The 26,982-nt window shown below is 45.9% G+C and overlaps 2 protein-coding genes across 2 annotated transcripts in view; one reads left to right on the forward strand and one right to left on the reverse strand.

The window, feature by feature from the left end:
- T265_01077 (hypothetical protein) overlaps positions 1-14,874 on the forward strand; it is a gene marked incomplete at both ends in the record, with an annotated part of 29,499 nt that extends 14,625 nt beyond the window's left edge. The window contains 3 exons of the mRNA XM_009165020.1: positions 10,822-11,133; positions 12,702-12,816; positions 14,638-14,874. Coding sequence (XP_009163284.1) covers positions 10,822-11,133; positions 12,702-12,816; positions 14,638-14,733 — 523 coding nt within the window. The remainder of the gene's footprint in view (positions 1-10,821; positions 11,134-12,701; positions 12,817-14,637) is intronic.
- Positions 14,875-22,301: 7,427 nt separating this feature from the next.
- Positions 22,302-26,982, reverse strand: part of T265_01079 (hypothetical protein) — a gene marked incomplete at both ends in the record, with an annotated part of 17,197 nt that continues 12,516 nt past the window's right edge. Inside the window, one exon of the mRNA XM_009165022.1 lies at positions 22,302-22,565. Within this exon, the coding sequence (XP_009163286.1) occupies positions 22,302-22,565 (264 nt within the window). The remainder of the gene's footprint in view (positions 22,566-26,982) is intronic.

Below are 26,982 nucleotides of genomic sequence, written 5' to 3' on the forward strand. Positions count from 1 at the left end.
CAACATGAGAGCTCCAAATGATCATGCTGTATTCATTAATGTGATTGAACCGGTGTACTCAAGCCCTGCATTCGGAATGTCAATGGAGTCACCTATGCAGCCAGACATTGCCCGGGTGATGGAGTCAAGTATTGCTAGTGGCAAGAAGTTGTGTCAGAACAAAATGAAACATGCTAAGGAGCTTGCACTGCCTGCTGAAGCGTTCCTACATGTTGATTCTCGACCCGGTCATGCTATTATCAAGGCTGTGGGAGGGCATCACGGTGATGTCGTCGTTATGGGCAGTCGCGGCATGGGCGTCATTCGTCGTACCTTCCTGGGTAGTGTCAGCGATTACGTGCTCCACCACTCACATGTACCAGTCGTGATTGTCCCACCTCCAGAAGAGAAGTGAGAAACTGGACATTCGAACTGTATCCGAGTGTGACGCTTTTATCGAATATTTTTATGAACTATTAAATTCTTGCTACCCTTATTAACGGCTTCCCATTGCGTTTATTCCGGGGGGACCAGCTAAGTCTGCAGAAGTGGACGGTTCAATTTCACACGCAGTAGTCTCGCGGAAGCTCGCGTTCAGCACTTATTAGTAGTCAACATCCGGCGGTGTTTTGTTGGACGCCTGATCTCCGGTCTATAATTTAGCTACTGTCACTTTTTGATTTACTTAATTAAATGGGTATATTCACCTAGCATGCCATAATGCTACCTTAATAAGTCACTCGTTTATCGTGATCATTCCAAGCCGAAGACTCGTTTAAAGAAGTAAAACGAGCCGGTCGGCCGGTATACTGCTTGAATAAATGGCTGATAAGGCGACTCGTGACCGTCACCACTGACAGAAACACCGGTGTTGAATACTCGTTCCTGAAGATAAAGTAGAGGGTAAAGAGACTTGGTGCCATCTGATGCGTTGCGTAAAGTGCGAGAACGGAGTACAAGGTGCTCATCACGGAAGGTGCGTATTGTTTGTTGTTGTTGGCAATTCACGGTTGTGTTAACGCTTTTTTGTCAAGCTGCATGTTCGCTTTATTAATAATCGTTCAGCTGTGACATCCTTTCGGTGCCCAGCGGAAGGAAGCACGAGGGCTGGTATACTGCCAGATTGCCCAAGCCCAAACAGGAGAAATCGAGAGGCAGTCAGGTTTGAACCACGGACCTTTTTTTCAGTAAATTCGCGCTCTGGTGACTGAGCCATCTCGCTGTTTTGGTGTACGATGGTTTACTCCTGAGGGTGTGTGTTGACTCTACGCGCGACGCTTGGAAGCAATATAGAGCTTCGGATTTCGACTTATAAATGATATACTCGATTGTGTTGAGACATTTTTGATTTCCTCAGGAGCCGCACGAAACCTTGCGGGGAATCGGATAGACAGGTTTTTCCACAAAGAACGTTGATTTGCACTGTGGAAGGGCAGAGCGTTATACGGTTCTGTGACAGAATTGGCGAACTCTATGGATGGCATTCAGGCAGACTCTGTCCATAGATTCTAGTGAAAGTCTTGTAGGTCCAAACCATTGTATAAAGGCTTCTCCCTCTCTTACACTACAGGGCGTTCTTCAGTTTTAGGATGTCTTTCTTGACATTGTTGATACTGAATCTTACTTAGCCCTGGATATGGGAATCAAGTGAAATGAGGAGATTGATGCCTTGATGGTAGGTTGGTGTTTCTGCTTGTTGGCGCAGGTTGGAGATTTCGTTTTAGCCTTTGTTACTTTGGAGACTAACCATGTAAATGTTGTGATTGTCATAACCGACTATGGGCCGAACGCTGCCGAGACCATCATGTACTCGATTTAGAAAATCCCCAAGTTGTCGCTATGCCCTATGAGTTTGTCCCATTATCTGGTTGAAAAAGCAGTGAGGATAACGGGTATTCCTCATAAAGGAAACCACTCACAAGGTTGCCGAAAACTCTTCGACAGTCCACGACCGGTTTCGCCCTTCTTGGGGCTCATCAGATAGGCGCAGTCCCCGAGTTTTCTTAATGAAAATATGCTGCGATATCTCGAATATTGTACCAACTGAAACATGAGGCGGCCTGAGTGCAGCACATTCAGTTGAAGAACATCATGAACGAGAGATTCACTTGGGTCTCCCGTGAAAACCAAATTAATTTACAAACGAGTGTATTTGGCGCAACGGGTATTCCTGTTTTACTGCTGTTCATACAGTGGAAATATAGTTTTTAATTAACTAATCTTGACTTTTCGGGCTGGATGGTACCAACTCTAATAGTCCGAGCTCAGTTGTTGCCGTGCCGTTCCACATCATACCGCGGTTTATTTATTGCAACCATGCGCGAGGGTCGATGAAGCGATTGGCCAGTTATGTTCTGCAAATTGACGCATAAACAGAAGAAAAGTAACATTTATCGGTACATCACAGTCCAGAACCGACAAACGGGTTGGAGACTAATATGTCAAATGAGTAGAAATCAATCACTTGATTGAACGGATGAGTCTGTACGACGCCTTGATTAGTAGCGAACAAACGGGTATGAATAGCCTACAAATACGCATCTTCTCAGCGCTCGCACGACGGGTGAGTAACTGTGACGATTGTAACATCTCTCTCTCTGGTAAGAAAAGCCTTCATTCTGAGCCGTTGTATAGGGGATTCTAGGCTAAGCCTTCTGGTTAGTGACCGTCTGCAACGTATGTGTCGAACATCAGCAATGGGATAAGTTTTGACGTGCTCTTCAGCACTTACAGCAATCGGCTTTGGTCATTCAGGTCCGTTTAGCAGAGTGTCTACTGGTAACACAAAACCATTGCTTCCGATGTTTTTACTTGTATGACTTGTCATGCCATACAGCAGATAACTTACCTTCAGCTGTAACACCCTTCTGGTGCCTGCCGGAAGGAAGCACGAGGGATGAGATTCTGCCAGGTTGCGTAAGCCTAGGCAGGAACAGTAAAGATGTCGGGATTGAGTTCGAACCATAAACCTTCCGGTCAGTAAGTTCGCGCTTCAACCACTGAGCCATTTGTGTATAGAAAAATATGGTGGTTTTTCAGGTCGAACACAAAGTGCCCGAACCGACCTAACCGCTTTCCTTGAGGTGCGAGATAAGACGCAATGTAGTGATATAGGGCAGTGTTGACTTGTACAATGTCATCTGCGTGATAACTGGAATCAAAACTTGCCATTTCAAGGTTGAACAATTAGATACAGCCTTTCAAAAACAGGCACTCCATACTCTGGACTGGCTAAATATTCAATGACAGTACCATCCTGCGACTTTCCATAAAAGTTTGTTTTCCCCCTACTTGCTGAGACCTGTTTAAGCAAGAGATTAACCGGTCTGTCTGATTCTTGTCGTTTATGGATGCATTCTGGGTAATTTCCGGACCTCATATTGAACGCTGTAGTGTTGAGCTCGATACAGGTGCGGACTCACTGACCCAAAGTATCCGTGTTTCGAACCCGACCTCGGCATCTTGACCGCTCCCGGCTAGGCTTAGACAACCTGGCAGTATCTCATCCCTAGTACTCTGTTTAGGTGGCGTGGCAGCTAGGCACCGGGGGGTGTTACAGATGAGCGACCATCTGTAATACGCTGTATTTTTTGATACTCGCTGCGCGCTACATGAGTTTGCGATTGAATTGATCATGCTATGCCAGCTGATATACAGGAACTATTTGTAGTGACGGCATTTTCCTCAGCTTAGTTCTCGGTCTGAGCCTTTCAAGCTAGCGCTCACGTCAAAAACAACCACCAAAGGTGCAAAAGGTGTATTAACCCCCAAAACGGAGTCAAGGACACTTCTACACCTCTTCATATATAAAGCGTAAGTGGCGACAACTCTGGAAATTCCGTCGCCTACCGGATGCGCCATTGGCAACAGGCATTCGGCCAATACTAGGTCATGATTGGCTGGTGAGTTCCAACTTTCGACCAATCAGATCTCGGATTGATGCCGGACCGACAAGCGTCCCGAACATTTGGCCAATCTTGCGCGGTATAGGCTTCTCGGCCGCTACAACACCTGACGATGGGCGGCAAAGCGAGATCCATGTGAAGTTTCACCTAACACTATCTTATCTCGGTCCCTGCCTCCGGAATATTAGGGCATTTAGTCGAAGCACCGGATATTCACCGAGCTTGCCAACTGGCTTGCACCGTCGTTGTTGCCACATGGTCCTCCCCATTTACCAGTTCATTGTTTCAATTTTTTTCGTTTATTTGCCTTTATCAACTACGTTATAATATATGCCTATATTTGCGCGGCAAAATAGTCAGAATATTTTTTCATTCCAGTCACGTGGCCTACCGTAATCAAAGCCACACTCGAAAATGATTACGCAGCCCTGTTGCTAGGTCAGATAACTATTTTTCCCGCTAGCCTGATTTTCGGATTAATTAATATTCTTGTCTCACAAACTGCCCAGAGCAGCTCTATGGTTCGTGCATTGCGAACGATCAGCTGGTCATATCGATTGGAGCATCCGGCTTAACTGATCACCATGCAGCCCGCCTGTGCTTGAACACGTATACTATTGATTGGTCAAATGCACCACAGACGTCTGTACTTGGCAATCCACGTGTCACCTCGCCAAATCACTGGTGGATTCGCACTATTAAGTCACCGCTAAGGTTGTTTCTGACATTCGGCGAAATGGCATCAGATGGTGCGGGGCCCCAAGATGCTGGGTCGGAAGGTGATAAGGGCCGCGTCATTTTGTTTCCCATCGATGGCAGCACGCACAGTGAGCGCGCGTTTGCGTGGTATTTGGATAAGATGCGGTCACCAAATGACCGTGCGTTGTTCGTAAGCGTCATTGAACCTTTACACACAAGTCATGCATTTGGAATGGCCATGGAGACGTCTACTGTGCCGGAACTGGAGCGAGCTATGGAGCTAAGAACAGCTAATTGCAAGCAATTGTGTCGGGACAAAATGAAACAGGCCAAGGAACATGAACTACCTTCTCAAGCATTCCTCTATGTGGATGCCCGTCCGGGTAATGCTGTTGTCAAAGCTGTGGAGAGATGCAATGCCAACATCGTTGTTATGGGCAATCGCGGTCTCAGTGGCGTTCGTCGGACGGTTTTGGGTAGCGTCAGTGATTACGTGCTGCATCATTCATATGTTCCCGTGGTAGTCGTTCCACCTTCAGAGGGGAATTGAGAAACCGAACATTTCGATCGTATCTGATTGTTTGTGCGATGCTTCTTGATTTTGTTTCTGCTCGTCGATCGATATAAAGTCATTGCCCTCCCCATCTGTGGCTTCTCCCGTTGACTGTGGGACCAGCTAATTGTGCGAGGGTTTGGTTATAATCTTTAGGTTGCCACCATCTAGTAGCCCGTTCAACATTTCACCCAAATCTAGTTGTCCTCAATTCTTCGCTTCAGTTTGTTTGATATCACAGTAAGAATGAACGGCAGTGCTAGGAATACTCATCAAAAATCGGATGATTTCCGGGGCTATAGCTATCAAGGTAGCGATTGAAACATGTCATTCGATAGCCCGACCGGTAGTATGCATTTTTTTTATCGAAGAAATACTTATGGTCCAGTTCATCTATACTACCATCCTACTTATCATTGACGTTAAACTCTCATGCTTCACTGTTGTGCACTCGTTTAGGAGAAAGTTTGGGGAAAAGAAATCAGTAGCTTATCGCGGACATTACATTGTATCCCTCCAAGCAATCTGTTCACAATAATGCTATAGCCGCTGGTACATTCCTCTGTGTCACATTGTCTAAAGTCATGGACTTAATGGAGGAGTTAAGTCCAGACTTTTCATTTCCTTATACTAGGTCACAGAATACCGACTTCCATGTTGATGCCATGCGGAATAAAGTGAGGTGGGGGATGAATTTCCAGCGTACATAAATGTGGAGTCAAGCTATTGAAGTTTGCTCCTGCTAGGGTACACTTCCTTCCCTGACAGTCGCACATGCCGCTGGCGAGCCGAGCTCTGATGGACTCTACAGAGGATGATTGGCCTTTCATTGGCCGGATATTTCGGTTGTCTTACATTACGTGAGGAAGGATGAGAACATCCCTAAGCTTACCTTGTTCCGATAGGTTCTATAACAGAAAGCGGAGGAGAGAGAGAGCGTTCAGCTGTAGCACCCTAAGAGCATCCCTAAGCTTAGCTTGTTCCGATAGGTCCTATAACAGAGAGCGGAGGAGAGAGAGAGCGTTCAGCTGGAGCACCCTTCCGGTGCCTAGCTGCCATGCCACCTGAAGGAAGCACGAGGGCTGGGATACTGCCAGGTTGCCCAAACCTAGACAGGGGAAGTCGAGTGGCAGTGGTCGGATTCGAACCGCGAACCTTCCGGTCAGTAAATTCGCGCTCTAACCACTTGGGCCATCTTGCCCCCAGGTTCTATAACATCAACACTGAGTATCCACATGGTCCTTACGAGTCCGCCAATCTAGGCACAAATTTGAGGATTGAACAAAAAATTGTCAGCTTTTCGCATTCGGCACCTGATGTTGCCATACGCCGTCGGCTTTTGAATCATCAGCCACCAACCTGAAAACTACACGGCGATCGATTTATGTATAGGGGTTTTGTGATCTGCCCAATCACGGGCATAAAACATATTGGAGATGGGTATCACAAACACCCTCCCACACAAAACTAACTTCTTCAGGTGACGGTACTTCGACAAAATGCTTGCAGCGAGGTGCTTGTGATAGGCAAGGTCATTTGGTTGCGTAACAATTGTTTAACTGACATCGTCTGGTAATTGTAAACGGGGATCAGTGAAAGTTGATCGTAAGAATATCGCTTATTGAATAATGTTTTTTGCTATTTTGTTAGGCCTGGTGGACATCACTTCCATAGTAGAGGTTCTGATGTTTGGAGGCTACCGTCTATTGTTCGCAGACAGATTAATTTCATCAGATCCGCCTGCAATGCATAGCTATTCACTCCCGTTTCTCACAACTCCAGTGTGCAAAATAGGTGGCCGGAACTACCATACAGTTTGCATGATTTATAGCTGATTATGTGGTGACAATGTTTGATCGATGGCCCGTCATACTGGACAGTATTACTCCAGTAATCCATAACCTACCCTGTCGTGTTAAAATGTCGTGATGTTGTCCTCAGGCTGTCCACAATGGGGTTGATATGTACTCGAAATTATGGAGCGTTTTGAACGGTGTCTGGATAACAGTTCTGTGGTTAGTAGATTCTGTTTGGTGTCCACAACTCGACTCATTTCAGTTCTTTGGGATGTGACCTTGAAGAACCTAAGGAAAGCGGTCAGGAGCATGAACGCCATGAAGGTCAACACACTTGACCAGCAGTTCAGGGTAAGACGACATTCGTTTTGTATTTTCAAGGTGACGACGATTATTAGTAGTCCGGACACAGTTCCTCTCACAATGAATTATAACAATCCTTCGGTTGTAGCGTCCTTTCGATGCCTAGCTGCCACGCCAACCGAAGGAAGCACGAGGGTCGAGATACTACCCAAGTCTAGACAACAGGAGCAGTCAAGATGCAGAAGTCGGGTTCGAACTACAGACCTTCCGGTCAGTAAGCGCCTTAGCCACTGAGTCATCTCGATCCTACTACCATAGATCGCTGATTTCAGCACTTAGCGAATTTTCTTTAAAGCACACGAAGTACTCCATGTCTGCACCGAAGTTCACCGACTGTGCGTGATTTGAGCTACATACGTGCGTGAATGTCTCATGGTTACATTGGTATTTGTTGTTGGTATGATCGTTATGTGCATGTGACACGTGACTACCAACAAGATTAAACGTGCGACCCACCCACTGGAAGAGAAATGCGTGATACGAATGAATTACTAGCCTGCGAAAAGTCCGGACGTTAACCTGACGTCAGTGCACGCATCTGTAAAGCTCGGGTCGCGTTTGCTAATTTGAAACACCTATGGCGTCAAAGTGGTGTATCCCTGAATCTCAAGGGACGTGTGTATCAAGCTACAGTGTCGGATGTTTTGTTGTATGGCTGTGAGGCATGATCTGTTCGGTCAGTGGAACTGAGACGTCTTCAGGTGTCCGACAATCGTCGTCTCAGAACCATAGCTCGTGTGAGTTGGTGCTGGTGAATCCGTAACGAGGCAGCGGCCTTTCGGTTATGCAACGGGTACTTTCACCGAAGAATGTGTCCAGCACTAGAAGCTGTGTTGGAACATGTACTGCGTATGCCGAATCATCGTGTGTCGAAGAGAGTACTGTTTTCCATTCCCAACACGGATTGGCAGAAGGAGAGAGGTGGCCTACCCTTGACGTGTCAGAGGAGTATGAAGGAGATCACGAAACGCTTGGGTGCTGTCGGCGCTGCTCGCCTTCTAGGATGTGGACCGCGGCTGCCTCACCGCGGCCAGTTGCAGAGACTACAAGATATGGCTGCCAACTGATTTCAGTGGCGTTCTTGTTGTCAGTTTCTGTCCAGATTGCCTGAGTGAATGTGTGGAGGTGTAGGCACCTCGGAATGATTGTGTCAGGCTAGCACTAAGTCCCTTCCCCCCTCACCACATTCATTCTTTTGTTCACAATAAGACTTTCAACTAAATCATGGTTGTACGGCAGCGAGGCGTCAGTGTTGAACACTGATATCATGCTGTCGATGATGATGATGACTGTTGACCTATGGTACCTTTACCCCCTCTCTTTCACACACACACACATACACCACAAACTGTACCATTCGGGCCATTTCGCCCGAAAGCCCACCAACTGAATTACCCTAGAGTCGCGTTACAGGTTGGTTAACCGTTGTAAGGTTATCGAGTCCCGGTCCGTATCGAACGAATAAAACTCAAATTCAAGGACATGATCACAGATAAAACTGTCTTCTCATACAGTACTTTTTCTACTTCCGTTTCGTTAGGGAACCTGCATAGTTTGAGACCTTGTGTATCTCCATAAGGGTAGAAAGTTTAGTGCTTCGTTATTCTAAGGTCTCTGTTGCAAGAATGATCCGTGAAAAATCCGGACAGCTTCATTCGATGAGATTCCATGGTGGAGAGTACTTTTTACGAAAAGAGAGACTTGCATTTCCCTTGCTCTAAGGAGTTGCTAAGGTTGTTTACTTCAAGGTATATGGGGCTCGATACAGCACTGACAGACACCAACACTTAGTCCAATAGACAAATTCGTTTGAATTTGAGCAGCATAGATCTGATGGAGAGCAAGCTTTTTCCGTAGAATAGTTGGGAGAGCATGCGTTCGGTAACCCGGCGGTGGGTGTCTATCTCCAGGCGTTCCGATAGCAGCATCCTCATGCGTGGCTGCCGACTTGGGAATCGTTGTTCATCAAACACTGAGCGTAGGTTCTCAGGAGATACGGTCTGTTTGCTGACTAATATAATCGTCATTTTCTGTTCATCAGTGGTTAGAATTTTATAGTTGACGTTTTCAATGCTCGAGATAGCTCAGTGGTTAACGCACGATCAGAAAGTTCATATTTCAACTCCAACCTGGACATGTCGATTGCTTCTGTCCAGACTTGGGTATCTTGGCAGTATCCCAGTCCTCGTTCTTCCTTCAATAGGTCCAATAGGAGAACCTCTGCTATGCAGCTGCCGATTTCAGTTGAAGATGGTAATCAACGGACCCAACAGTTGACGTATCGAACCCCATTCATTTTTGCTTTATCACTGAGCTATCTCCGGTTTCGTTCGAGTAGAAGACAAGTGAAGGTTGTCAATGCCAACAGCTCCCGAGAGCTGAGACGGCACCCTGCTAAATACTCAGAATTTATCACCTAATTACATGAAGTAGTTTATTAGCAGTGGACGTACAATGAAACCTGGACTACGTGCAGCTCGTCGAGCTCCAAGCGGACCTCGGAGAACTTTATGAGCCTTGGGAACAATTCACCCAGGAAACTACGTGGTCTCTTGTGTGTGACTGAGTGAGATACACGGTACTTAGGCTGATACATCGGTCCGCGTTGCGGTGGGACTTTGGGGAATCAGAATTCTCTCTAGTACAGAGACTTGGGACACATATAGTTTACCTACTACCATTGAACGCCCTTTTGAGTATGTAGAATTTCAGGACTGATGTACGTCAACAGGTCGACCTAAGTTGAATCGTCCATCCAGGTTGATTGTGGTGAAATGTAGGTGTTGGGGATATGATTTGACCTGTCAGTGAGGCTTACTTTCCATAGACTGCTTCTACCCCCCTTTTCCCCCTGCAGAGCTTACTCATGGAGGAGTAAACTGCAATGGCAAACAGGTGCTTATGCGCTCAAGTCCAGTGTCCGTACGATGATTATCGATTTTTTTAGGAATCACTATAGCCTACTCATCCGAACGGGAATTAGTAGTAAGACCACGATAATAGTCAGACTGTTTTGTGTGGATGAAGGATGACAACGATGCTTAAGCTCAGCGGTGAGTAAAAATCCATCAATTCCATGGTTGGTTCCTTCGTGCTAAATCTTGTTGCACTATAATTTTCGACTGTATAAGATGGTGGAGGAGAGAACCGTGCTTTATGCTAGCGAAATACACCCATTTACAAACCAGTTTGGTTTTGCAGTAGACTCACCTGGAACCCGGCTGAATCTCTCGTTTATGATGTTTTTAAGCGAAGTTTTCAGCGACCTTATGAGTAGTGTATTATGTGCTTTATGCTGTTGTGCACGTCCCAGTATCCATTAATTAGTACCTAGTTTCACCTAGTTGACGTGTTTCGGTGCACCATCAATCGTACTGGGTGCTTCGTCCAGAAAATTGCCTCTAGATCGTATAGATGTATGGAACTGGGCTATTTTTACATTTGTTTATCTGCTTGTATGCTCAGTATATCATCTATCACATCCTACCCGAAACGTAAACCTCACATCGCATATTCTCTACTACAGGGAAATTGACAAGGATCTGAGCAAGCCAACGAAGATCTATCCGCTCCCACATATGTTTGTCATCAAAGATCTCGTCCCGGATATGAATAACTTCTACGCACAGTATCGCTGGATCGAGCCGTACTTGAAGAAAAAGGGGGTGTCTGAGGAGGACATTGGGAAAGCCACTTACTATCAGTCGGTTGAGGATCGGGCAAAGCTGGATGGTCTGTATGAGTGCATTTTGTGCGCTTGTTGTGCCACATCATGTCCTTCATACTGGTGGAACGGAGACAAGTATCTTGGACCGGCGGTCTTGTTGCAAGCGTACCGGTGAGTTGTTATTTTGAGCAGCTTGTTCTCCCAGTGACGCACCAGTTCGGTTAAGATGATCCTCGGCTTGTACACCAGTTGTTTTGTTGATACCACAGACTCATCTCTGGAACGTGTTTCTGACTATTAGGCGAATAGTCGGTGTGAGATGTTGAGAACATCACTTGTATCCCTCAAGCACTTAACACTTCATTGGTTGCGTGAGCGTTATCTTCAGCTTGCGTCGCCACGGCACACTTCCGTCCTTATCTGCGATACCTGAGGGAGTCGTTTCTGCGCGAGGCTACTTGCAGAACGCTGCAGGGTGCAGAAAACTTTCTATGGAGAAAATCTAGGTTAGTCGTACTGCACTGATAGCGTATGTTTTCGATGAACCACCCCGAGCCCGTCAAGTGTTTCATTCAAAGTGTTACTTGCCGACGGCTTATTCATGTCACATAGTTTACCAACCCCTTCACGTTTGACGCAGCTGTGCGTTCGGCACTTCGAAGGAGATGTCCGTAACTAAATCCCCCATTCTTCGACAGGCTTACTTCTCTCAGTAGAAGCAGTGCTATTCCTGGAAGTTAAGCTATTTGCTCTACTTTACGAGCTGTAAATTATGTACTCAATCAAGGCATGTCGGTCCTAGCCGGTGCGGTTTCGTCTACTGACAAGAGGTGTAGTTTAGATGCGCCGTTGATTGTCCATCTACCACCTATTGTTGACGTGCTTGGAGTCCGTAACCCAGGAGAGAAGGATTGCTGACACAGTTGATAAGCGAGTACAGAATACGCTTGCTCGAGATTGTCCGGTTCATTGCTTGTTAAACGCATGCATATTTCGTTTCAGGGACGATAGCAGGTGAATTGAAACTTGAAAATTGTATGTATGTGAATTCATTTACTCGGTCACGTCGTGTTCATGCAAAAACAGGGGAATGCATGGGACGGCACAACCGTTCGGCCGGTAGTATGATGATCTAGGTACGATTCTTCGGGGCATCAGAATTGTGCAGTTTCCATGGGACCTTTGAAATTCAGGCATGTGAGGCTTCGTTAGTTTCTTTAGTTCTTCGCTGCGTTTGTTGACATTTAATTGTGGAACCGACTCCCATAAAAATCTAAACTTCATGTTTTGGAGTTTGGGGAAGAAACCTTCGGAGTGACGAATTTTTATTTCATCTAGCCTTCAAATGTTCCCACAACGGAGTCGGAGCGTATAACCGTTCAGCCGGTAGTATGATGATCTAGATACGATTCTTCGGGGCATCAGAATTGTGCAGTTTCCATGGGACCTTTGAAATTCAGGCATGTGAGGCTTCGTTAGTTTCTTTAGTTCTTCGCTGCGTTTGTTGACATTTAATTGTGGAACCGACTCCCATAAAAATCTAAACTTCATGTTTTGGAGTTTGGGGAAGAAACCTTCGGAGTGACGAATTTTTATTTCATCTAGCCTTCAAATGTTCCCACAACGGAGTCGGAGCGTCTGGATGGATTCTGGGGGTTGACTTTTATCTCATCTACTCGAACGTCCTCTCGGTAGTCCGGTTATTTCTGCACTTCTATTTTCGGCTAATCTATTTTCAGCTGGCTCATCGATTCAAGAGATGACTACACGTACGAGCGTTTGACCCAGTTTCAGAACAAATGGTCACTGTATCGGTGCCACACTATCATGAACTGCACCGAAACTTGCCCCAAAGTGAGTAACACACTTGTTTCACTGGTTTTGTTTGGAACGTCTGTTCAGTCTTTTTTGGGCACTCTCGCTACTACACCTCCCAGCTATAAAGTGATAGATATTCCTAGCTGTGGAATGTCATCCAACATGTTGCATTCACTGTGCATGTTGTACGGCTGTCATACTAGGTCTGTTCAAGCTGCGGAACTGAGACATCTTCATGTGCTCGACAACCGTCATCTCAGAACCATGGCTCGTGCGGGTTGGTGTCGGCGTATTCGTAACGAGGCAGTTAGAAAATGGGTTTTCGGTTATGCAACGGGTATTTTCATTGAAGAATTTGTTCAGCACCAGAAGCTGCGTGGGTTGGGACATGTGTTGCGTATGCCAAACCATCGTTTCCCGGAGAGAGTGCTGTTTTCCATGTCCAACTCAGAGTAACGTAAGCAGAGAGGTGGCCAATCCCTGACTTGGCAGAGGAGTATGAAGGAGATCACGAAACGCTTGCGTGCTGTCGGTGCCACTCGCCTTCCAGGGTGGGGACCGCATGATCCCCACTGCACCTGGTTGGAGACGCTACAAGATATGGCTGCCAACTGATGCCAGTGGCGTTCTTGTTGTCAGTTTCTATCCAGATTGCTTGAATGAGCATCTGGAGGTGTAGGAATGATTGTAGTAAGCAATCACTAAGTCCCTTCCCCCAATCCACCTCTATCCTTTTGTTCACAATAAAACTTTCAACTAAGTCATGGTTGTGCATCAGGGAAGCACCAGTGTTGAACACTGGTGTCACGCTGTCGATGATGATGATGTTGGTGACACGTACACGTATCCCAAATTTTCATGCTTATTTGTAGGTCAGTCATTATTTGCATCTATTCCACCATACCTCACTTCTACATTTTGTACTCTAAATGGTGGCCGACAATTCCCTTTAATAGCACCATTTTATTCAAATTTCTTCAAATGTACGTAGACACCCAATACAGCTCTCGTTCGTAGTGCAGGCATACGTGACCTTCCTAGTTTGACGACCTAGCACACACCGTTCTCTTGCAATGAAAGCGTTACGCTGAGCCAACAAACATCAACACACAATTAACTGTGTGTGTGTTGGTGAACCAGTTTTATGGGCGTGACCATGAAACCAACCCGACTGCCAAAAGAAACACACAGACACTACATTGGCGTCGCCTGTATTGATCACTCACGTCCTAATCAATATGAGTGACTGTTGCAAGGTTGTGAACCATAATAACCTTGGATTAGTTCATGAGTTTCGAGACAAAAGCAATTGATGATTAGACTACTTTGACACAATCCATTCATCTTCTTTACTCACTCTAGGCCTTGTGAATTTGCCCCTATCTTTTTGCCTTTTTGCAGGGTCTCAATCCCGGTCTGGCTATTGGTGAGATCAAGAAAATGCTCATCTACTACAACCAGTACAAAGACAAAAAGCCGTCAACGGCCACAGTGTAGATCTGCAATTCCGCTAGTTGAGCGGAATTGTTAATAGTGATCAGAATTCATTAAGATAACACACAATTGTGTGTGTGTGTGTGTGTGTTGGTGAACCAGTTTTATGGGCGTGACCATGAAACCAACCCGACTGCCAAAAGAAACACACAGACACTACATTGGCGTCGCCTGTATTGATCACTCACGTCCTAATCAATATGAGTGACTGTTGCAAGGTTGTGAACCATAATAACCTTGGATTAGTTCATGAGTTTCGAGACAAAAGCAATTGATGATTAGACTACTTTGACACAATCCATTCATCTTCTTTACTCACTCTAGGCCTTGTGAATTTGCCCCTATCTTTTTGCCTTTTTGCAGGGTCTCAATCCCGGTCTGGCTATTGGTGAGATCAAGAAAATGCTCATCTACTACAACCAGTACAAAGACAAAAAGCCGTCAACGGCCACAGTGTAGATCTGCAATTCCGCTAGTTGAGCGGAATTGTTAATAGTGATCAGAATTCATTAAGATGTTTGTTTATCTTCTTCCAGTGTAACCGAACGCCAATAATAAACTTTCGGCTTTTTCTTCAACACATCGTACCGCTTCTTTTTTGAACACCCTCTCGTTTTTTCGTCATGTCATTTGGGGAGATGGTTTCCTAGCTGTCGAGGAGAGACAACTCCTTGTCGTAATGCGAAAGCCTCAACAACCCGTTGAACTATGAGACGGTCATAGAGTCTGTCTCATCAGGCTGGTCAGTTGAGAGGGATCTGACAAACAGTCTTCTGACTCTCCAGGTTGAGGCTTAGAACAAGTTTTGTCGATCTGTTACTCACTGTGCCGCTCTTTTGCTGGCTACTACTTGTTGCTCAGCAGAGTTCGGAAGCCGTTACGCTACCGGTCGTTGACGGGCAGGGTTCGAACGAGACCTTCCGGTTTGTACATTCGAGCCCGCAACACTGGGCTATCTCCCCCTCAAGCCAAACCTTGGTGACGAGCCAGCCACCAGAGCAAATAAAACCTGTCAGGTTAAGATAACCGAGACCTGTTTTCTGCATGCCTAAATGATGATATAATAGTTTTTCGTTCCGAACCCTCGTTTCCGCAGGGTTCGACAGGTACAGGCTATGATACAGAGAACCTAAATGTGGTCACTACCGTCACGCTGGGCGCTGCGGGCCTACGCAACTGTCTTTACATGTGGGTAAAAACTCTAGGGGACATGACACCTAATGGGACTCAATGGCAAGCGTTCTCTTGCTTCGTAGTCTGGCTGACTAGTTCAGCTTGATCTGCTTTTCTTAGCTGGGCCTGTGTTGTTGAGGTCAGTAAAGGACGTTGAATCAATTCCACCGATGGGATTATTCCGATTTGGTACCCGATCGCGTTTATTCTGTTGCAGAGTACGAGCAAATTGACCCTTGGGACATCAGTCTGTTCGTACTAAGTTCTCGCCCTTTCCCCTTCGTTCCACTGTTTGATAGGACATATCTTTTGCGAATATACACTCATTTGCAAACGAATTTGGTTTTGCGAGAGACTCACCTGGAACCCAGCTGAATCTCTCGTTGTGAAGTTCTCAGGCAACGGACTTTCGTAGTTACTTCTCGGTTACGTCCGACCTTAGTCCGATCAGGCTTAAATGCTGTGAGGTGGAGTCCCCATGAACGCGTTACACAAGCGACAGAACACCTCAACCAACTTAGTCACGTCACTCCTCCATCCCATTGCTTTCGCAATCCTTTTGGTAGTAGTTCATGGATTCTTACCGATTCTTCCACACTACACGTACCCGAGGAGACGATAAGACGGAGCACCTGCTTTTATCTATGTAGGAACAATTAGCCCTAGAGCCCCATTCATAATTAAGCTAAGAGCCTGAGTATATGATCCCTCGCTTCGCGGATCGGCGGAAACAGAAGGGTGGACAGAATCTGGCATGAGGGGAGGGGATAAAGGCTGTTACGTAAAGTTGACGCTGTTCGCCTTCCACGTGACACTGTGCTTGGCTTGAGACACTGAAGGTAATTGAGGCTGTGATGTCAGTAGCCTTCATGTTGTCAGTCTCTATCCATATCGTCTCACTGAATGCTGAAGGTGTAGGCACCTCAGGGGTTTGTTGTAGACTAGTCTTAAGTCCCCATCCCGGCCTCGTTTATTTTTTTCACTCAATTAAATTGATACGGTTGTACGGTAGTGAAACACGACTGCGTTGCTGTCACCGATGATTATGATGAACATGGAGCGCGGTTTTGTGAGGTTACTGAATACACAGAAATTCCGTCGTATTCAGATTACACTTCTTCAATTTGTGAATTTGAGATTCAAGGTCGCGTGACGTTTTTCACTGCCTGATATGCACTGCACTCGACGATCAGTAAAGGCTGCTACTAAAAATTTCGAGGTTGTACTAATAGTTTCAGTTTTTAAAACGCTTTGAGGTTTTCAAATGACATGTCAGTCGGAAAGGCTGAGTTCTTTTAATTGTTACGAACAGTTCCCTCGATAATAGCATTCTGGGTACTTTTTTTCGTGTCGTCGTGGATGCATCGATTGTCGTACACAGAGTTCTTCTCATCTTTGACTGCCTCGATTTAGATGGACTTGTCATCCGATAGGATTATACCCATAGTGGCCTTCTCTCTCAACATCATTATCAGCTGTAAGAACCGCGCACTTGTCATACAGTGGTTGTAGCTGCCACGGTTTCGTTCACCGATGATTCGGAAAGATGGGGTAGCTAGCTGCGCATTGAAGGCGGGAACTGATAAATTAGTGCGTGAATACAGCACTGCAGGTTGTCTGTTAACTGGGGGTATTGGGCAGGCAGCCATGCATTGAAGGCAATAGCTTGGATGCATGAGCGCCATTGAGGGCGCAACTGGGCCATGTCTTACAATGTCTCTAACCACTGATGTGGTCCATCTCAGGGTCCCCATCCAGGAAGACGGCAATGACCAGCGCAGCTGAGTTTTCTGGTAATGGCTTTTATACTTTGCTGTCAAGTCATGCTGTCGATGATGATGCCAAGTGATTGTTTGACCGCCTCTGGCTTGTTTCCACCCTTCACGTGGTTGTGCGAAAAGAGCCCTTCGAATAAGCCGGTGGACTGGCATACGCAGCACGTGGCCAAGCCAGCGTAACCTATGCAGTGTGATCAGTCCATCTACCGAGGGTGAGTTATTTCTCCCGAATACCATTCGACGTACTTCAGCGTTGCTGATCCGGTGTTCCCACCAGATTCGTAAGAACTGGCATTTGACTGTTTGGTTTTTATCAGTAAGGTCAGATTCCTGAAAATAACCCCAGAACGTCTGGAACCTAGTGAGACCCTAAAACCCCACCAAAATCTTGATAGGGAAGCCGGAAAACATCCAGGCCAGTCAATCATTCAATCAATTCAGCAAAGGCCGATAACACCAGGCACTGGATTTGAAACAACAGCTAGATATAATAGTTTTCTTGCACTCCTTTATTCACTGGATCACACTTTCATTGGTCGATTTCTTTCCTCATTCAAAGCTGGACGACATTGATCAGTGTATTGTTACCTTTGAGTCCGATTATTTATCCGCCAGATTGTTTCATTGTGTAACCATTCGTTGGGGATTGCTCATGTGCTTCTAGTTGATTTGCTGCCGGCTGAATGGCTCATAATTTTGGGGATTTGAGTTCAACGAGCAATTTGGTCTGGCCATTATACCCTTCAATGGTAGGGCGGCTTGCCGATTGGCTCTTCCTTTGATGCTTCCTGGCTGGAAGTACCTGAGCTATTCATGGTATGGTATGCTTAACAGCATATTCATAAAAGAAGCTAGGTTTTGTGCTGAACTCATGTCTTCCTACAACAACAGTGCAAATTAAACGCTCATGAACCTATATCGCAACGACCCTTCCATTAACGCATCGTATTTGTGGACGTTGGGCACGCGAATTCACTCGTATGACTTTCACCACAGGGCTGAGTACAAGATTAACCGCATGGTTGAAGCACGTGGCTTTTTGGGTAGTCAGCTGGTGCTGGAGCTACCAAAGTTTGGAGACTAGAGCAGAATTTCCCAAGCGTTTTCAAAACCGTTTGCATGATCGTATGAACTCAATCACTGCAGGTCCAAAGAGCCGTCTGTTGATTTATAACTCAGGTCTTCCATGTTTGAATAATTCACACCAGAACGAAAGACTGTATCCAGATGCATAATGGACGATCAATACGATATCTGATATCTCCGTAGTACCCTTCACAATTCTAGATGCTGCAGATGGAGCCGCGCATTAATGAACTGAATTTAAGCTAACTGGCGTCGATATTATCGAACGTAGGAATATGCTCTGCCTTTCGGGTAATCATTAAAGGGTCTTTTAACATGGCGCAGCAAATTTGGCAACCTAAGGTTGTCAGTTATTCTGGCCTCTACAAGCGGCATTCGTGATTTTGTATTCTGGTGTGGGGAAATAGCTGAACAACAATCACGCATATGCAGACATCGGATCGATTTTTTGACTTTCCAGGAACACGATTACTCAGCTCTTGTTGCCACGCTGAAGCTTGGTTGGTCAACAGACGAGCCAGTTTGGAGAATTTCCCAGGAGAAATTCCCATCAAAATACAATCCTGAGGGGTTGTGTTATCAAGATGTGGTCGAGTGGTTTTACTCGAAAATGTTCCTATAAAACGGGATTTCCACGTGTAGGAACTCACGGTCCTGAGGGGTGTGTTATCAAGATGTGGTCGAGTGGTTTTACTCGAAAATGTTCCTATAAAACGGGATTTCCACGTGTAGGAACTCACGGTATTTCGTGGACGATGTTGTGTATTGACGAGCACTTTTCAGGTAAAGTAGGTGACAAAATTTCCTGCAGTGGTTCATAACGGCGTGTTTCCATCACTCACCACTTTCAACTTTTGTTTCCATACCAGCAGCTACTGATTCGAGTGTTACGGATGGCAGACGAGTGGTCAGAACGTGTGTTGGTACTGTAGGAGGCCTATTAGTAAGACATTGTGGAAACGATATTGTGCATGTAACGTCGGTTTTGCCTGTGTCCACAATGCATTCGTTCCAGGGTTGTAGGTGTTACATCCGCGTAGTTCGGAAGTTTTTGTCTCAAGCCTTAGACACTAGAAAAAGTTCCAACACTTTTCCGTTCACCGCCGCACCACCTTTATGCACAAGATAAGCCCGCTTAGGTCATAGCAAACGGTCAAACGGATCAAACCTGGTGACATTGTGGAATATTGTGCATGTAACGTCGGTTTTGCCTGTGTCCACAATGCATTCGTTCCAGGGTTGTAGGTGTTACATCCGCGTAGTTCGGAAGTTTTTGTCTCAAGCCTTAGATACTAGAAAAAGTTCCAACACTTTTCCGTTCACCGCCGCACCACCTTTATGCACAAGATAAGCCCGCTTAGGTCATAGCAAACGGTCAAACGGATCAAACCTGGTGAACCGTTGCCTAGCTTGATTAAAACATCCACATAAACCTACACATTTAGGTCTGACCTGAGAGGTGAGCATTTACGCCCTCCGAGTTGCTAGCTCGGCTCTTGGTGCAGCTGAGGTTGATTCTTCCTCAAAACTGACGGTTTCTCTCTTATAATGCAACAGCTGCACCATCCAGCGAATCCATTATACTGGGTTTCAGGACCAATTTTGGAGGCAAATCCGCCTTATTCGATCTATCCGCAAATCAACCCCGTGTATGTCTGTAGGATGGTTGAGTGTGAGGAAGATGAGTCATTTCTGGAAATGTAGACCTGCTAATGAAAATTACGATGGAGAGAGAGTCATGCGTTGATGCTTTGATCGCGGTTACGCAGTAGCAGAAAATGCTACGGCCCATGGTAATCTATTTGACCATCATTTTCCTGTAGACTTTGGACCGCATGCAAGTGGTTTTGGTGGCCCTAACCACCATTGGATACTAACCAGTCTACTTGTGCGCCAACTGATAACTTGACCTTTAAGCAAAATGTCACAAACGTGCACTTTTGAAGTGCCTCACAGCTCCTAAAGTAGTACTAATGCGTTGCTCATGTCTGAGATGGCACACCTGTGAAAAGCAGGTTAGATAAACAAAAAACGAAGCGAAATGGAAGCTGCAATAATACATCTTATGTTCCACCGGACTCACTCCTTTTTTCCTGAACTTTGGCGAGAAGAAACGCCCGCAATAAATGACATTCCCTTCAAAATAAGTTATCGTTGCTAATGTTTGTTCATCTCCGGGGTTAGATTATTTTTTGAAAAATGACTACTTGTTTTTTCGTATTGTTTGACTCGGAGCGGGAAAGAAGCTGATCCTGTAGGTAGAAATGAACCCATTGTGAGGTTGATAAACACTTGATTAGTGGTTCACCAACGTTTACAGATGTAGATCCTCCTAGAGAGACCACTTCTGATTGGTCTCCGAAAGCTTTCATGTCGGGCACACCCGTATGGAGAGGACAAACCGAGGTAAACCCAAGGGTCCTCAACCGCCGCAGAACAAACCTAACTGTATTGTGGCTAGTCGGCTAAGCACCTGACATAGGAATATACGAGGTGCAAGTGGACGGATTTTGCATCGTCATCTGATGGACACGAGCAGCGTTCTTTCGCTGGGAGGTCAGGGTTATCGATTAAGAGCCAGACCTCGAGAATTTAGTGAGACGGTCTTCCTTGGGGTGGTTCCTCTCGAAGGGATGATACGCGTGGACGTGTATCTTAATGTTGTGAACACAACAACTACCGCACGTGTATATCAGTCTATTCAAAAGTATTACCCGTTTCCGACATACATATGGAACACCGATGAAGAAGACTACAGACTAACGTTAATCTACAAAAGGCATAGTTTTGAGCCAATCGATGGAAAGTCTATTTCTGCGTCGAAACCAGGGTATTTCCAAGGGACTTGTGTAGTAGTGAGGTCGTTTGGCTGTCATGACCTCCAAGTGGGCGAGATGACCCAAGTGGTTAGAGCGCGAATNAGCACGAATTTACTGACCGGAAGGTCCGTGGTTCGAACTCGACCTCTGCTTTTCGACTTCCCCTGTCTAGGCTTGGGCAACCTGACAGTATCCCAGCCCTCGTGCTTCCTTCATGTGGCATGGCAGCTAGGCACCGAAAGGGTGCTACAGCTGGACGATTTTCATTTTTCCAATAGTGGGATAAGATGCGTTCTGCAACCTCAGAAGAAACAGAGTGGTTGAAAAGTGAAGCGGTTGTCCAACCTCAGAATAAACAGAGTGGTTGAAAAGTGAAGCGGTTGATGCGTCACTGACATGACTAGTCTCATCCTAGTGTGCATTATCTGAGGCGTCCTGTCTACGTGATCTAAATAACCGTTAACTAACTCCAGACATTTGACGAGAAGAGTAGCAGGTCACACCTTGTAATTCGCAGAAACATTATATACAGACACGAGGACAGCTTCGGTTAGTCGTCAAACACAATACGTTTCGCGGCAGCAACTGGGTTGGCGACTATTTGGGCCTTCACTTTTTCTTCTCGTTTTGCTTGCCAGGAAGGATGCAGCATTTTCGATTCGTTGTGCTTCTCCGTGTGTCGAATGTTCATTGCTCTGCTAGCATCCCGAAATCGAACAGAAGATCCTTTGGTGAATGGTGGTTTAACAAAGGGGGCTTTTCGTCGGTTTACCGGCGCAGACCGGTCCGATCGTTGTTGCTGTTTTCTGGGTAACTGAAATGGAAACAGACAAGAATTGCGGTGCACACAAGCTCATAACAGATGTAAGCTAGTGAGTGAAAATAGAACAGGTTTTTCGCACGCCTCACATGTTGACCTGCGAGCAAGCGAAAAGCGCACTTCTCTCCGTTCTATTGATTGGATCCACGACAGTACCCTCCATTATTGATAAATTATGCAGAAGTCTTGTTACTAGTTTCCGTCTCACATGCACGATTCCTTTCTACATTGCATCAACCGCACCAAACAGCGTATTAGGTCGCACACATGCTTTGTCGCTTTCCAACACGTATCACACCTTGTAAGCAAAAGTCGCAGAAACATTATATACAGACACGAGGACAGCTTCGGTTAGTCGTCAAACACAATACGTTTCGCGGCAGCAACTGGGTTGGCGACTATTTGGGCCTTCACTTTTTCTTCTCGTTTTGCTTGCCAGGAAGGATGCAGCATTTTCGATTCGTTGTGCTTCTCCGTGTGTCGAATGTTCATTGCTCTGCTAGCATCCCGAAATCGAACAGAAGATCCTTTGGTGAATGGTGGTTTAACAAAGGGGGCTTTCCGTCGGTTTGCCGGCGCAGACCGGTCCGATCGTTGTTGCTGTTTTCTGGGTAACTGAAATGGAAACAGACAAGAATTGCGGTGCACACAAGCTCATCACAGAAGTAAGCTAGTGAGTGAAAATAGAACAGGTTTTTCGCACGCCTCACATGTTGACCTGCGAGCAAGCGAAAAGCGCACTTCTCTCCGTTCTATTGATTGGATCCACGACAGTACCCTCCATTATTGATAAATTATGCAGAAGTCTTGTTACTAGTTTCCGTCTCACATGCACGATTCCTTTCTACATTGCATCAACCGCACCAAACAGCGTATTAGGTCGCACACATGCTTTGTCGCTTTCCAACACGTATTTTTTTTTAGATGAATTTATGTTCGCATGAGTGTGCAAAGAAGTTTGACAATCATGTTCGACGTGATATTGATCGGGGTATTGCCTTTTTACCTACCTATTGTTATAAATTATCTGATGAAGAAACGGACCGCGATTTTTTCGCCTGATTTAACATGTATGTCTACCGCAGAAACGGAATCCCGAACCTCAGTTACTCCGGCTTCTCTCACCATACTATGTCAATAAGAAACCCACCATCATGGTCATGTAGATCATACATTTTGCCGATAAAAAACACAAAGATTGCATTCGCGTCCCGCAAGTTCAATACTGTACGTGAATCTCGATCGACTAAGAGGCCCTTCTCCTTCTCTTGTGTTTTAAGTGCAGAACACTTGCTGAACGCCATTGACGCACGTTGCGGCAACCCTTTTTATGTTGAAACCACTTGTTCTATGAAGGTTCCAAAAGGTTCCGCATCATATTACCGTACGAAGTTTGCAGTCAGCCAATCATTTTTCTGGTACCGTAAGCACAGTGACTAAGCAAAATATTGTTCACAGGCCTAATGATCAAGCAGGTTTCATTGCAATACTTGCGTTGTGCACTTCAGCATCCATCTGGGTACAGTCACTCGATTCACAAATGACAATGGCTGACATAACTGAATACATTGAGTCAGATGGCTCAAAGGGCAGTGTTTGGAGCACGGATCTACTGACCGAAAGGTCCATGGTTCGAACCCAACCTTGACATCTCGAATTCCCGTATCTAGGCTTGGGCAACCTGGCAGTATCCCAGCCCTCGTGCCTCCTTCGTGTGGCATGGCGGCTAGGTACTGAAATGGTACTACAGCTGAACGGTACGATACTCAACTGAACTATCATGCTGTTCGTACATTGGTGCTAACGGCGATAAAGAACACTGCAACGGATATTGGAGTCGTCGAATCTGTGAGAACATTGAGTATCAGGTACAACAGTTCCAGGCAAGCACCGACAGAATCAACAAAACGGTCTTAATAACATTTTCTCTGTACACAACACGCTACTTTAGGAATCCTGGGCATACCAAACCGCAGTCAACCACAAATTTGGTGGACAGCTGCTTTGAATGTTGAATGATCTAAGTTGCGTGGGAGGGGGAAATTCAAGAAAGACAGATAACGTTAATATAAGACTTTTGTTGGAAAAAACTTCCGGTGCCTAGCTGCCATGCCACTCGAAGGAAGAACGAGGGCTGGGATGCTGCCAGGTTGCCCAGGCTTAGACACGGGAAGTCGAGAGGCAGAGGTCGGGTTTGCGCCGATCCTTGTTGAGACCGATAAGAATGCAGGGTCTCATTATCGATGCTTATCAGCTGACTTTACAGGGATATGGCACATGCTAAATCGGAAGTTAATGGTTCTTCCACTAACTTTGAAGGAGGATCAAAATAATGCAGAAAACACTAGTGGCTTCATAAAACCTTCCATCATTATATGTTCCGGTTCACAGTATAACCTTGTAGTCACAGATTACAAATGATAGTTCTATCAATACTGCGCAGTGCTTCTCGACTTTTCATCACAGATAGGCTTCGCTTTGAAAATTTACAATCCCCTCATACCACCAATAGTGCATGAAGAATTCACCGTCAGATACCAGATTTCTTGTAAAAAGCCGTCCGAACTGGAGATATTGCGCGTATTTCGGTCCCTAACGAATACTTTGCAAGGTCTCGTCTTTTCCATGTCGGTCCTCCAGAAATTCTCCGCAAGCGTCCGTCCCTACGACCGATAGAAATAGTTACGCTATGCTCAAACTATGACAGACAGGGTTCACCAATAATTTTGGAGCTACAAGCTGCTGGAATGCACTGGTAATCACACTCAAGAAACGCGGTAGCTCACTAACTTTCTTAACCATCCACTAATCCCTCCCAGCTTGTTCAATAAGGTGCGCTTATAACGAATACATTGAGCCTAGAAGATGCTACCACCATCCTGATAAAGTTGCGCAGTTTGTGTGATACTGAACAGTCGTTTGGCCGTAACACCCGCTCGGTGCCACCTGAAGGAAGCACGGAGGCTGAGATATTGCCAGGTTGCCCCATCCTGGACAGAAGCAATCGAGATGTTGAAGTTGAGTTCGGACCACGGACCTCCCGGCCAGTAATTCTGCGCCTTAACCATTGAACTGTCTCGAGCCCATAGCGAGCGGTAGTCAGCTATCTGTCGCGGATAAACAGCCCCAAGTTCATCGTGGGACCAAGGACAAAATGTCATGTCCTGTCTGCAATCTAGTAACGCATAAGGTGGGAGGACTCTACAGCACCTAGTATGGAAAGAGCACCTTCTATAGTTGTTGTCAGCCATAGTGTGCCACCGTGAATCTTTCTTTGTGTACGTTGAGGAGTGAAGGCATGTATAGCAAGTGCCCCATTCAGTGTAACCTAATGGGCTTTATTGCTAATCCGTCAAAGCTAATGTAAACCCTTAGATGGCTTACGTACCAATCGATTGCAAACTCGCTGCGGCCAACTAAAACACCCGCAGTATTCAGAGATCGATTCTTGAACTTTTGGGGACGTTTTAAGGTCATCGAAGCACCCGGCCACATATTCATAAATCCGGAGGGCTCTGGATACCGTTTTGGCACAGTAGTAGGTTTTGTCTGGTGCCATAAATCATGCAAGCTCGCAAATGCGGGTCAGGCGTTTGCAATGCGCGCACTGACTTCGTCTTTCACGACAGTGCTTGCGCATCTATCAAACTACGTAAACAGACTAGTGAACTCAATGGAAGCACAAAGAACCTGAAAGCCCGGCAGTATTGAACAGTAACATAAACCCACGTACATATTAAAGCCTTAACTACACCAAGAGATCGGACCTTACCGTATTGTGATTGAGCTGCTTCCAGAACCCACGTGGCACTCGCAATCTCAAAGCAAGTAACTAACACAGTCTCTTGGTCCTTAAAAGCTCATGGAAGGTTTGAAAGTTGCTCAATCTGATCCATGAAATGGACCCTGAAGAACGGTCAGTGAGTGGGACAGTTACTCACCTCACTTATTTTGAACAGACACCCGAACAACAACAGTTTGGCTGGCCGTCTGGTTAGGCTAACCATCACTGACATAAATGTGAACGGTGAACTTGGAATCTCCGGTTAGAGGTATGTAGATAAATTTCTTAGCTCAAAAGCCACAAAACAGCTGTCCCGACGAGCTTCCACTGGTGTTGCTCAGTGATGGAAGTGAAGTCCTCGGTCAGCACTTCCTTCACTTTTTCGCTCCTATCTAGGAGAAGGAAACGAAACCGGCCAACAGGAGCGAATAGATAACAGTGCATCTCTTCCAAAAGGGAGTGGCAATCATGATCAACTTTACCCATGTTGTACCAAGACCCATAGGTCGTGGAAAGCAAGCGAAATTCCTGTCGGAAACTGGTTGCATGAACCACATCTCACCCCGTCCAACTTCTCTGTTTAATGTGTGTTGATAAGATAATGAATCGGACAGTTGAAGGAGCCGGAGGTGACGTGTACATAGAAAAACCTGATGAGTCACCTCAGCCTTCGGCATTAGCCTCATAGCACAGTGTAGAAAAGCTAAGCTACAGGAAGTGGAGTCATTGGATTACACATCAAGGAGGGACTCTGCAGGTAGTGGAGTGATTCTCTATACGTATCTCAAAGGCTAGAACCGTGATGTTATGTATCTCAAGGCCAGAACCGTGATGTAAATCTACGCCGATTGTTGCATCAAAAAGACATTCTGAGGACCTAAATAGTCGTTCATTTGCAGCGTTTGTGGGCAGTGGATCTAAGGGATCTTCGGGTTTTTGACCATCCAGTACCCCAGCAACGAGAAACCGGCACCAACGAATCTCCAACAACTTGATCTGGAAATGCGTATCTGGTTAAGCACACGGTAATTCGCTTGTGGAGCGTAAACAGCAGTTCACGTGCTGTACACGTCGAAATATATGCGCTTTACATGTCATCCTCAGCACGACGCAAACCAAGATATGGGCAAAACATGTCTTGGTGGACAGTTTACGAGAATCTTTGGTGCTCACATTTGCTGTCCGCCTTCCAAGATGAGGCCCACGTGATACTCGCTGTGCTTGGCTGGAGACGTTGCAACACAAGAC

This window comes from Opisthorchis viverrini, assembly GCF_000715545.1.
Source record: "Opisthorchis viverrini unplaced genomic scaffold opera_v5_11, whole genome shotgun sequence".
In the NCBI taxonomy this organism is placed as follows: Eukaryota; Metazoa; Platyhelminthes; class Trematoda; order Opisthorchiida; family Opisthorchiidae; genus Opisthorchis; species Opisthorchis viverrini.